At 42.0% G+C, this 14,101-nt stretch overlaps 1 protein-coding gene across 1 annotated transcript in view; it reads right to left on the bottom strand.

Moving 5' to 3' along the window:
• The window catches only part of sema6bb (sema domain, transmembrane domain (TM), and cytoplasmic domain, (semaphorin) 6Bb), a 138,509-nt gene that overhangs the window by 80,022 nt on the left and 44,386 nt on the right, over positions 1–14,101 (bottom strand). The window contains exons 2-3 of the mRNA XM_079350661.1: positions 3,212–3,339; positions 1,926–2,040 (exon numbers count right to left, since the gene is read on the bottom strand). Coding sequence (XP_079206787.1) covers positions 1,926–2,040; positions 3,212–3,320 — 224 coding nt within the window. The 5' untranslated portion in view covers positions 3,321–3,339. The remainder of the gene's footprint in view (positions 1–1,925; positions 2,041–3,211; positions 3,340–14,101) is intronic.

Raw genomic sequence — 14,101 nt, 5'->3', positions numbered from 1 at the left:
CGACAGCACTGAAACGGGGCTTAACACAGCGAGGAGCTTTACTCCACCTGCCACCAGCCAAAAACACGGTTTACTTTCATTTAGCAAGGATGGGACGAGGACAGGGAGAGGTAGCTGCTCTCAGCGGGTGCTCGGGGCAGGGATTTAGCAGCGCTTGCAGTCTGAGGAGCAGCTATGCTAATGGTGACAGGATTTGGGGATGAGTGAGGCGTCTTATCAGGCCGTGCACTCTGCAGGAGCTTTTGGCAGTCAAACCTGTCACCTCGCAGGTACTTATTTATACATCATACATTTAAAAACTCTGCCTCCCCGCCGGGCTGTCAGTGGCTCACACAAGCTCTTGCACATGGATCTTTCATTTTCTGCCACAAAGCCGTAAACAGTATTAGCCACTTACAAGAAATATATAAATATAGTCATGAAACGCTCTTTCTCTGAATCTCTCATGATGCCATCAACCTCTCGTTCCTCTGTCGTCCTTCTGCCTGTCAGTCTAGAATTTCATTATCCTCCTCTTAGCGGAAACATTCATATCAGTTTACCTCTGCTTTTCACTGATAATTTCTTCTGCTGCAAATTGAAATCAACGTCTCTCAAGCTGTTTCATGACGGTGTCTACATTTTAAAGCAGGCATGTAGACTACAGTAGTTGCCTGTGGGCAGTTTTACTATCAGACATCATGCGTGTGCTTACAGACCCCCTCAGCACAGACAGAATGGCTGGAACCATGTTATATAGCTTGATATATTTACTACCAAGTCTCAGTAGAGAGGTTAGACCAGCTGGAGGCCAGGGACCGGGTCATTTCCTGGACCACAGTGGCGTCTCTTATTGAAAACCACTTCAGTCTTCTTTCAGACTGCCACTGCAGCAAATAACGATCCCCATATGTGGGAGCCTACTGTGTCTCATTTCTGTAGCATGTCTGAAGCTAACTTATTTTTGGACGTAAGAGGCAATAAATCTTGAGGTGTATGTTTTTTGTTAGTTCAGTCTGCTTCAGGTCGGCTCCTGGATGGCTCCGGGGAAGCAGCACATGTAGCTTTTAAAGTGTAAAAAGTCGGTGCAGCTGAGCAGGCTGTCCTTGTCTGGCTCTCCTGACCACCAGGGCTACTGTCAGCATCAGCACATTCACCAGACTGACACACATATGGGGTCTATCCCCATATGGACGGGCAACTAGAAAACATTTGTCTTGCCAGATATCAGCCTTGACTGGAGCGACTTTAAAAGATTTGTTGGCAAATATGACTTTTTTTTTTGTCTGAGTCGGAGTCTTTGTAGTGATCAATACATTTGATTAACATAGTGACCATCTGTTGGATTTCTTTCAGGGCAAAATAAATCCATTGAATGTGATGATAAAGAGTCCAAAACAGAGGCAGAAATCGTAGCTTAGTTTGTGTTGCACCATCCAGTTTCATATAAACCGTAATTCGTAATTTGTACAGTTTTATAACCTTTATGAATGTGTCTCATTCGACTGCTGTTATTGGCTTACGTACAGTTAGTTGGCTTGTGAGGAGAGCATTTTTTTTGACAAACTAGAGATAGCACTGTGTGTTTATAATCATTCAGTCCTCTCATAATTCACAACATCATTAAAGCACCTTTACCTCTCCAGTAACAGTGATGGAATGTTTTCATAGTAAATTTAGGTTTGACGCTCACCCACTGTAACTCTGAAAATAATGCCCAATGAAATTGTCGGATTTTGTTGCTTGGCAACAAATGTAGTGATAACAGACAATCCAACAGATATCAAAGCTGAAAATGTCTCCGACAGAGCTATATTTGTACTTGTATGTGTATGATGCAAGCATTCAAAGGAATTTCTGCAGTGTCTGAAAGCTTCTTGTCACTGCAGATAGAGCCACAAAGGAATACTTCATAAGTACGTTTTTTTTTCTTTTTCTGACTGTACCTGGCTCCTATGTAGAGCGTTCGGTTGACTTGGAGGACCCTCTGGATGTGTAGAGGTTCTTGTCTCAGCCATGTTCGATGAGGTCGGCCCAGAAACACTGGATGTCTTCTCACCACTGTCGGGGAAACAAAACACACAATGTCTGATCCCAAGCTGACAGATATCTTCGAACAACGTCGGGCATGGTGGCGTTTTTTATGTTTGTGACAGGCATTCAAGGTCATGTGGAGACAAAGTGTGAGACGTGCGTTTGAAAGACAACCGTGCCGTGTTCAGCACACAGGGGAACAGAGCAGAGCGCAAACTGAGACGCAGGACACAAACAATCTGAAAGAGCTAAACCCCACATGTCACTGCGAAATGTTGGCAACACGTGTACATCATCGACCACGCGAGCCAGATAATAGAACATGTGAGTCAAATGGAAACCGGTGAGATTTGGAGAACATCAAAAAGGTAAACCATAATATTTTCAATACTTTTCAATTTTCAACATTCACTGTTTGTATAATGTTGTTGTCCCCAGATGGCACCAAAAAAAGTGAAAAGAGACAAAACAGATTTCTATATAAATCCAGGATCTGCCTTTGAACTTGAACTTTTCTTACCCACCTCTGCATTTCAATCTTCACTTCTTTTTATGCTAGCCTGAAGTGCATTTATCTGTTTGTTATTCACATCTATGTTTTCGTGTGCGTTTGCTTTATTTCCACCCTGTAAATTTCTGCGTTAGTATTTCCATTCCTGTCTTTTGCAGAATCTTTATTTTTCTTTTCTTTTCAGTCCATCCACATGACCTTTTTTTTTTTTTTTGCTTTTCAACCTGCAGTTTTACTTCGACAACACTCCACTGTTGAGCTCCGGTACATCCAGAGGGTTCTGGACTCAGCTGGGAAACTATCAATCAATATTATTGAACTGCAATCAATCAGCGTCTGGTCTGAGCTGGAGACTGCCAGGTTGATATGGAGTCTTGAAGTCTGAGTGCGTAAGGAACTGTGTCTCTTGAGGGTCAGCGTGCGTGTGTGTATGTGTGCATGTGTGTGTGTGTGTTTTGTGGGAAAGCCAGAAATGTGAATACTCCTTCCTCATTCCTGAGTGTGACCCCACATCTCCTGACTTGGACACGAGTCAACACCCTTCGACGTTTGACTGCCACAGCCCACACCATGACCTATAACCTCTTCTGTGTACCTCCCACAATTCAACACTTTCCCTGTCAGGTCGTGACCCCACACATAAAGAAGCCAGAGTCTTCAGGGTGAAAGATGTCAGGAGGTCATTACCTTCAGTGGGGATGTAGTTGAGGGGTCCGGGCTCCTCTGGAAAAGCCGAGCTGGTCGTCTGGAGCAGCCAAAGCAGCATGAAGAAGGAGGGAGGGTCCAGGGTTGCCATAGCAACAGAACGGCAGAGTCTGTGGAAATTTAAAAAGAAGATGGAAAAAGGGGATGAGCGGCCTTAAAAAATGAGGCATAGAATTTACACATAAAACGAAACAGACACTTGAACTACTCAATCACTAAGTAGAACTGGCTTTGAGGTTTTCTGGAATGACACTCGGTTTATGTTTTATCACAGCATCTTAGCGCCTCACTCAGATAGAAGGGGAGATAAATAGCTATTTAGAAGGAAGGGTCATCCACTGATGGAGAAGTTTCCAGTCTGACCTGAATGTGGCAGAAAACAGCGTGACCACATCAAGCACTGCATGGTCTGTGACAAATCTGGGGGAAAATTAGAGGGCAAAGAATCTTGGGCAAGACAATGAGCAATGTGTGCTATAGCTGGTTAATCTGAACAGGCAGTAAAAGGATCAAAATGCTTCGAGTATGAGCTCGGATATGAAAAGTTATGAGAAAGGAAGCAAAGCAGTTACTTAAATTAAATGCGCTCCAGCAGCACAGAGCAACTCTCTGACGGCGGAGCTAAACTATCTGTATTTTTCATCAGGCAGCACAAAGGCCCCAGAGCTCGGACATGATTCATGTGAAAATACAAATGATACCCAAATTAAGTTACCCAACACGATCCATCTTGAAAATGCATCAAGCACTCTGCCTGGCAAAGGAAAAAGCTCTCAGGAACACTATCGACTTCAGCCACAAACCTCAGATGGCATGACTGGCCGCTTCGGCTGCACTCGGTCACTGCAAATTTACTGCTACAGCATGAGCGTGATGGAATCCAGCGTGCATCACACAGACACGTTGATTTAAGGTTCTATTATCCCGAGCTCGGACTCATCTGTAATCATCGCTCCATTTTTCCTCCTGCTTACATTCCCTAGCACGGGATTGTTCAATTTCAGACATTTCACACTGTAATTCACTAAACCCCTTAACTTCCACTTTCATCTTGTTGTAATGTTACTCTGAATGCAACGTCGAGCAATTTGTTTTGGAAATCAAGTGGAGACCTCTTCCGATCTCCTCTGCCGCAAACACAAAGCATTTCATGCGCAATTTCAACAGCTCGGATTTGAATACGTCAGGTCATATTTCTTTATGCAAAACTCCTCCGAATTTCTCTGTGGTCAAATGTGCACGAGGTGTGAAACAATGTCACACAAACAGTCGGCTGACTGTGTCGTATGCACGATGCAGCGCTCCTCCATGTTTCAGTCTTTATCTCTCTTTCACTGTCTGCTTCACTGCATTGCTCTTCGAGTTTTAACGGCAATTAAATTAGCACTGCATTGAAAATAAGGTTTCTGCAACCGAGCATGAAATATGGTGAATTTAAAACACTTTTCATAATTGAAAACAATTATAACAACTGTACTGGTAAAGTGTAACATAGTAAATACTACTCCCTCACTTCATAATAGTGTCTGAGATTTGTTCATATTCAGCCAGAAGAGGACACGTTTGAGCCTCTCATACTGTAAGGTGCCGAACAGGGAAAGCTGCTTCTTTAAAGGCCTTTTTCTGCGCACAGGTTCATCATCAAGTCAAAACAGATAACCTTCCCCCTCAAAGTTCTCACAAAGTTGGAATCAAACTATTGATAATGCTATGCAGCACCATTTCTAAATAGACATAAAGTCAGGCATCTGTCCCTACAGTTTGTTAACTTAAACCAATAAATGCTACTGAACCAACTGAGGCTTTTAGAGGCAGATGCCTTAGAATAAAGAAAACAGTAAAAAGGGTAAGTGTCTTTGACACTAACCCTAACCCTATTAATTGCATTTTTACATCATTACATTTGTGAAAGAAACCCTTTTTTGTTTAGAATTTTTTCCTAAAAAGGCTTCGACCCACCTAAAGAATTCCCTGAGAATTGGAAATAAGGGATCTTGTTTCTCCATGCTAAACGGTCCCAGAGGAAGGTCAAAAGTAAACATGAAAAGGAATCAACAACATTTGGCCAAATACTCTAAACTTACAAGTTAAACTGTAAAATATAATATGTTAGCTAAAGCAAAAGTTTCAACAGAGGAGAAGTACATATTAAGCAACAATAGAGTCAGAGTTTCTTTCTCAGATTCAGTTTCTGTGTTTCTCTCTTTTCAGTCACTCCCTCGTCTCCCTGAAGGATAAAACAGCCTTTGTGTAGCCCATCTCTTTAATGGAGTCCCAGACATAACCTTATCAGGACACATAATCTTTATGGGACATTTCTCAAATTCCCTGCTCTGACATCAGTATAAAAGTGGGCAGCATGCTAATTACTCAACACCCACAAGCCAAATTACAGGAGGTGAAGGGTAAAGAGTCATTGAGAGAAGAAAGGAGGTCACGGGGTAGCGAGAGAGAGAGAGAGAGATGGAGCGAGAGATAAGTAAGCGACATTAGGAGAGAGAGAGGAGATGAGAAGTCAGGAAGTCAGTCTATCCAATCAGAGATTCTATTGTTTCTGCTATTAATAATGTATGAATAAATGTCAGGCGGTACGCATTCGATTAGTATAATTAGACACCCTGGGCTATACAATTTCATAGGACAGCAGAATAAGTAGATAGACCAGTATAAAGCCTGTGAGTGTTGTGTGTGTGTGTGTGTGTATATCAGAGCCAAAGCGTCGCTGTAATTATGACAAATGGCTGCAGCCCAGTCCATTCAAAAGCCTCGCTGCGTGGCACATGCTGTGCAGTAGTACGCCATTATCACTGAACGGCGCAAACTACAAGTCACATATACATTTTAGGAAAAGACACTAATCCAAAATAGTCCACCCCAGGGGCGTATAGCACTCTGTGTTTCGAAATTGAAATGGCAGTGGATGTCACTGAAGTCATTTGGAGGCTGGCGTTATGTGTGGGCTGCAAGGATTTAAAAGAAACATAAAAAAATAAATTAAAAAAAACGGCGCTGTTGGCGGCAGATTATTGTGTCAGTTCTTTCACCAAAGGATCTATTGTTTCCGGCGTTGTGACAAACATTCAGCAATTGAGCTTCATTTCAGGCACCATCCCAACAGTCTTTATTGCATGGGTGCCAAGTTTATACGAGTGGCAAGTGATGTAGAGGAGGGAAAATGGCAAAAAAAGGTAAATTGAGTGAAACTTCAGCCCGAGCTCGAAAGTCTCTCTTCCACTTCAGCTGGCTTTTGTTGACTATCAAAGAAACGGGACACCTGAATTCACCGTCGTTGTTCCAGTCACGTCAACAGGATTTCACTGACTTGTTAAGTGGGCCTTTTCAACAGCCCTATCACGTTGATACCACGATCAACGTGATAGGGCTGTTGAAAAGGTTGTTGTTTAAGCCAGCCCTTCCAAACACAAAGTTACTGCACATCATTTAGCCATGGTGAAAGATTTTTTGATGGATGGTGGTGTTTGGGACTGTGGCAATAGTAAATGATCCAACGATTTTTGACTGAAATAAGATAATGAATCACAAGCCAACCAAAAATGTATTTAGTAAAGCCCTAATGAGGACTGTAGTGTTCTGAATAAAACACTGTTTATGCAGATACAGTGACCCTTTGCTGCAGGGGTTTGTATGCTTTTCATGCAAATAGAACACCTCATCACTAAATGAAGGTGCTTTGCCCAGAAATGCTGTTCTTTCGCTTTCAACTGTTGCCATGACTCTCGCTTTCTCTCTTTCTTAGTCTCTCAAATATCTTCCCTTTCATCGTCTTGTTCTTGTTATACCTTGATTTCTCTCTTGCTCTCCCTCAACCTCTGTTCTGTTAATGTGCAACTTATCCGTGTGATTTTGGAGAGATGTAAGAAAACTGTGTCCTAGATAAAGACAGAAACAGTAATGAAATAGAACAGCGTTAATGGGGGCGATTGGTTGTTGGGGGTTTTATGGGTAAAATATTGAACAGAGCGGCTGTGAAGTGTTGCACAAAGAACACTGTACTGTGGTCTGAAATAACCTTTTCTCACACCCTTGGCTGAACATCTTCAAAACACCTGATGAGCATGAATTCCAACTTCTGTATTTTCACTTTTATCAAGCTTTTATGACGTCAATTATCTCTTTGTGCTGCATTATTTCTATGGGCTTTACTTCAAGGCTTCTGCACAGATTTAAGATATAAACATTTACCAAATTCCAATTTACTGGATGACTTGGTATGTTTAAGGGTACTGTGGACCAATCATTAACCTTGTATACTGTATGTCAGATAATACAGAACACAATTGCCAGTGTTGCACTTTGTCTGTTGGCTATGTATTCAGTCAGATTGGGCTACTCCAATTAGCCATTTAAATGAATTAATACAAGAGCAAATGTTTGAGTGCTGTATCAGCTCTGGCTTACTGCAAATGCCAATAGCTGCACAAAGTGTGCAATTGGCATTATAATTAAAAATATTTTCCAATACAGTGTTTATCCTTAGGAAATGATAGCAGTAACTGAAGACAACATTATCCTGATTAAGTGCAACGCACCGTTTTCAAAGGTCTGCAAGAGGACATAATACTGGAGGAAAGCCAACAACAACCTGAAGAGATTTAAGCCTTTATAACCTTTGTTATTGTAAGGATGGCAGACTCCACCAATAAAAGACTTTAAGCTTGAAACTTAAAACGCTTAATAACATTTAAAGAGGAACTAATGCTCAAAGAAATATTCTGTTGCCTCAGGCATCAGGGTGAGCTGTGCTCTGTGCTTTTATTGTTCCACATCCTGAGATGGCCTTCAGAGTTCGGTACACGTGAAAGTATATTAAGTAACAAGCAGAGGAAGATTTTATGATTGTTTCCATTTTTTTCAGGTGGACTTAAATACAGCCCTTTTACAGAGACTGGCCTAATTGCCATAAGAAGGAGGCAGCGGCTGCTTTATAGAGTGTGTAGAGAGCTATTCTGATGCAGCTTGGCATTCTGTGAATCAGAATTAACATCAGACAGTAAATGAGACAGTGACGTGGGAAGGGAAACAGAAGAAGCACAAGTCGTTAGAAACATGGCCAGACTGGAGGAAGACAAAAAATAAAAAAAACTAGAAGCTCTGAATAGTTGGGAGAGTAGGTAGAGGACAGGGCAGCACACAGTAAAAGACAAAAATAATGCACTACGGGGAGTGATGAAGACAATCAGAGGTGAAAGAGAGACAAGTAAGCACTCAAACAGAAAAGAATAACATGGGACATTGAGAGAGGGATGTTAAAGAATGTCTGGAATGAGCGAGACAGAAAAAGCCAAAAGTGAGCCAGAGCTTATCTGTAAACCCTTAAGGGATCTTGTATCTGTTTACAGATCTGTAGAGTTGGACTCTCAGGGTTCAATATTTGGACCATAGGTTTCCAGTCCGTAAATGTCAAATCTAGACCTCATTAAACAGACAGATGACACATTATTATTCATTAACTTTTCTTTCCTTGTCGAGTTGTCATGTTTTTTTTTTGTTATTTTAAATTGTCCCGTACAAAACTGTTTCTAAATCTTGGGAAGCATGAAGAAATGTTACGTATATGAAATCTAGCAACAGTAGATGGTGCCTGATTTAAAATGTTAAGTCTTGTTCAACAGTCAAAGTAATGTAGGGGTGTAGAGTTAGAATTTATAGATTTAACTGACCTCTGTAACACACCCCTGTTTGGCTCGAATATTGGCATTGCTATTTATTCTTGAGGTGTGTGGTTGATTGTCCAAAAGAAACCATTTAATTGCATGCAGGGCTAGTTTGTTATTCTTTTAAAACGCCTTTCTAATGACCTGTCTGAAGGTTAAAAAGTTATATTTTAAATGTCTGGGTCAAAACAAAAATACAAAAAGAAATAAATAGCAGGTTGGTCTTTTTTCATCGGCTACCTGTTCGTTTAAGTGATAATGTTTTTTCGTCTTGCCTCTAAAAGCCTACTTTCCCCCCCCAATGCTCATCTCCGTTGCCATCCTTCTCAGGCCCTCTGGTTCTTCAAGGTGTAAAATCAATGCTCACAACCCTGTTTTTCTTTTTTTTATAGCCCCCACTGATAGGATACTTTGCCACCTTGCTTTAGTTTCTCTTTAACTTTAACATTTATTGTCCCCTGTGCGCTTCATATGTTTTGCTTGTGTTTTATGTTTTAAACTGCATCTTATTGTTACTGTTGTTTGTTGATGCATTGTATCTCCCTGGAGTAAAATGTTGTACATGAATAAAGATTTCCCTGCCCTGTTTTGCGTTCCCCAAAAAAACCCACCTTAAAATCTGTTCCGTAAGTCAGGCAGTTAGCCTTTTGACTCCCTGGCGTGGATGCACACAAACAAAAACATATGTACTAGTTACTCGAAACAGATATGCACACAACAAACCACCAACACAAACATCTCCTCGGAGCATCGTGCCTTCACTTAAGCCAAACCACAATCTTCCCTCTCTATCTCTCTGTGGCCTTAATGTAAGAACGCAGTAGGAATCCCCTCCACCACATCAAAATCTGCACACCATTTCTTCCCTCTGCTTAGAACTGGAGAGAACCCGGGGTCTGTTTACTAGATATTTGCACCACCGTGAAATCCTGGAGTCTCAATAACGTTGCACATATCTTAAAGAGAGAGAGAGAGAGAGAGAGAGAGAGAGAGAGAGAGAGAGAGAGGCAGAGAAAAGGACGAGTGAGAGGAAAAGAGGGGGAGTGCACAGCAAATGAAAAATGAGGAGTGACCTTTGTGCACAGAACACTGATTTTCCCATGCAGTGAGAAACACCGAGGATTTATGTAGTGGGAAATATGTGCAGAAACACACAACAGTCCTGTAACACTCGTCTTTTATCAGAGTGAGAACACATGTTATCTCTGCTACCTGAAATAGGACCTGTTACATCAGTTAGAACAGTATCTTTTTTTAAAGGGCACCATGTGTTTAATGGATATATAATTTCAGGGGATTTGAAGGTTGGTGCCAGAATAAGATAATCTCTCACTCTTTCTATCTACCGTTAATGTGTTCCCATTAACAGGCAGTTGTAGCCCGACTACAGGGAGGTGCATGATGGAGCAGTAATATATTACCTGCTGAAGCCTATTGTTGATGAATGGATATTTTTGAGTGTAGCTGGAGCTCTGCTTAGAGTTGTATCACTGTCATCAAACCTTCACAGTCCGGAAATGTACAGCTACTGCAACAGCGACTCTAGAGAGAAAAGACTTGCAGCACAATCTGACATCATCTGCCTGAGTCTGCAGGTAATTATAGATCTGTGTTTCAGGAGGAAGATTCTCTAAAAAGGATGTGTGTGAGAAATCTTATCTCGACTGTGCACATCTCCTCGCTTTTTCCATCTCTTTAGCCTCAGCAAGCTTCACAAGACAAGGAGAAACGTCATGTCACATCACAGCTTCGGAGATAGACCTGACCTTTAGCTTCTAACCAGTTTACAACTATCATTAGCAGGGCAGGGTTCAGGGGCCGAGGCCATAAATCATGCTCAAACCATACACGTAGGAGGAACCAGGCCTGCACTGAAGTAAAATTGAAGAAGAAAAAAAAAAACACTCCGAGACTGACAGGAGGCTAAAAGCAACTCCATCCATCACTTGCTGGAGGCTCCATAAAGCCAGTAAAGGAAAACACACAAGGCGATAATCTCCAGCATGGTTATAAATAATACAGAAACCTTGCTAATGGCAATAAAAGGTTCTGCAGCATGACAGAATCCCTCTTGATGTGATTATTCTGCTAAAATTTCCCCCAAGGACACAAATTATCTTGGATAAATGCTCAGGAGTAACTCAATAGGGCAATGTGTTCCCTTCTCGAGGCTTTTTGCTCTTTTTTGCCTGTGAAGCAGAAGGAGAGGTGGATTTATTGTAATGGCAACAAGTGACTGACTGTGAGGTCAAGAGGTTGAGCGGTGGGCAAAAAGTAAAACATTTAGGGGGAAAAAGAGAGCAACGAAAAATAAAAACAGAGTCTGCTGACTGTACTGTACATAAATACCACTATAGTTCATAATATTGATTTTTATTTAAGCTTTATTTAACTATAGGAAGACAATAATAATAAACTGCTGATGACGAGTTGTTCAACAGATTAAAAAAAACAATAAATGGTTCAAATAGATTTTTACCTTTATTTAAATCCAGTTTCCATTTCTTTTCACAAACAAATCTGAAATGATCAATCAGTCATTTGAATAGCTCTAATTTCATAATAAAAGTCTGGAGATACTATACAAAAGAGCAGTTAAAGGACGAACCCACCCAATTAGTCTCCAAAGGGTAAACCAACTTCTAAATCTCTTCTGATTTACACCTTTGACTGATTGAGTCGAATGCTACAATGTTTCCCCATGCTGGTAAAGGGATGACCCTCAACTCTGTCTCTAATTGGCTGGAGCACACAACCTAAACATGTAGGAGTTGTCTTGCATGGCACAGTTTATAACAGAGGCTGTTTATCCACTGCTGGTTGGGTCACTTCAAAAACATTTTTGGGGAAAAAAAATAAGAGTATGACCAACTTTATGATACCACTACACCACTGCCCTTTGTTGAGTAGTTGAGTCCTGTGACACATGGCAAGTTAAATCAGCATATGTATATATAATATGCATGTGTGTGTGTATATACATACATACTATTGACGGTTCATATATTACAGCATCCTGTAGTCTACCCATAAACACAAAACTTTGGACAAAGAATCTGAAAGGTGACTCTATAACTCAGAGTAACTCAAAGGGCCCTTTATTTAAATCAGGCTTCCTAACATCACTGCATGCTAAAGATGTTTACCTTCTCTTCCCCTGTCGTTCCTCTCTGCACTCTGCATGAAACTGGAAGTGAAGCCACAGGCCTGGTTGATAGTCTCGTGGACGTCGACGTTTTTCAATACAAAGTCGTTCATGAAATAATTGCCTTTGAGGATTCTATGCGATGCGATCAACATGACTCATCTGTGTCCACTTTTTTTTTTAATTTAGAACGGCAAATATCACAGGGAAATCATCCTGTCACTGCGAACGCCCCCAACATAAACAGATCCTCAAAGCAATTTTCTCTTTTCAGACACGGAGGCACAGTTACTTCTCAAAGCAAAAGTCCGACATGTAAGTCTGCCAACCTTTTGATTTCACGCTGAGGCTCACGTAAACACAAGCACATAGCCGTCTGGACTCAGAAATGCATCCTTCTATCCCTCATTTCCTCTTTTTGTACGATTTCATTTTGGCTACTCTGCCACCTGCTCATCCAGTTTAGTCTGATATATGCCACCTGTATCAATTTCAATTGAAGTTCACCGACTCCCATTAAGTCAGGGTCCCTATTCTGCTTTATCTCTCCCTGTTGCTTTGAATGTCACATCTCATGTGGATCCCAGGCACACAAACACAATCACGCTCACACACTGCGGTGTCAATCAACAGACATCTCCATTCGACAACTGTGCGCGCCAGGCAGCTGCGAACAAAACCACATGTCTGCAGAAGATCCAGAGTCACAACAAACAAAGAAAAAAGTCACACGTATACACACACACACACACACACACACACACACACACACACACACACACACACACACACACACACACACTATCATCGCATTGCAGGCACAACTCCCAGGCCTGGCTGTGTGTGTGAGTTTGATCCCTCTCACCGTGTCTGAGAGGCATGTTAATCAGCGAAGGAAGCTGCCAGCCAAGCCATATATGTCTCTATCTTTGCAGCTCTCCCTCCTTGGGTCTCCGTCTCTCTCTGTGTCTATCTGCATCTCTTCTCTCCACTCTGTCGTTTCTCTTGTCACACCCCGATTCTTCACCTCCCCCCCACCCCCCACCCTGCCCCATTAAAGCAAATCATTTCGTCCCCCGTTTTTAAAACATGCCCCCCTTCAGTTAGACTGATGGGATTTAAAACGGGATGGTTTATTTAGAAAGACTCGGTGAAGATCTCTCACTTTTACCCACAGGCCTGACATTTCATCGCCCCCCCCCCCTCCCTCTTCCTCCTGCTACCCTCCCCCTCGTCTTCTCCAGAACCAAACTGCTATGAGGCTTTTGGGAATCTGTTTGAGACTGTTTTAACGTGGATTTGGTTGTGGCGAATGGATGTGAGTGGGTGGCTGTGGGTTGCTGGATGAGTTTTTACAGAATGAGTTTTAAAAGGGACGAGGAATGAAAGCTGAAGTGAAGTGAAGGGAGAGAAAGGGGAAAGCGGGGGGGGGGGGGGGGGGGGGATGGGTATGGGTAAGGGAGAGCTATGCAGCGTGAGATATGGCGTGTTATGTGTTTTCAGCGATGGCGTCTAAGACGATCCCCAACCCAAATGTGCTGTTATAAGTCATGATGTGGGGGAGTGCAGGGAGTTGGTCATGTCAGTGTAGGCTGTGATAACAATGGTGAGACAGAGGACAAGGGAGCAGAGGGATGGGGGGGGGGGGTTGGAGTATGTGGAAATTAGCAGAGAAGGAGGACATAAAGAAGTGTTGTGAGTTCAGTCAATTATAAGGAAGAGGGTCTCTTTTCAATGTGAAGCGTTCAAGCACAAAAGAGGCCTTTTAGCTTTATGAAACAATGGAGGAAGGTCGAGACACGCATTGAAAGGGATGTTGCTTCCTTGACCTTAATAACCCAGGCAGACTGTCAAAAGAAGACATGTTATGGTTAACAGCTTCTTTTCTTTACTTCTCCGCCATGTGGCACTTAAAAAATAAATGCATTCACATGACACACTTCGGAGATAACATCTCAATGGGGGTTCTCCCTGTTCACTCACCCAGTTACATCAATACCGGTTTGCATAAAACTGGCTCAAGCTCGAGTCATAGCTTGGTCTATGATTACA

Source organism: Symphodus melops (assembly GCF_947650265.1).
Source record: "Symphodus melops genome assembly, chromosome: 8".
NCBI classification, from domain to species: Eukaryota; Metazoa; Chordata; class Actinopteri; order Labriformes; family Labridae; genus Symphodus; species Symphodus melops.
Note: the sequence above shows the minus strand (reverse complement) of the source record. Positions and strands in the feature narration are given on the sequence as shown.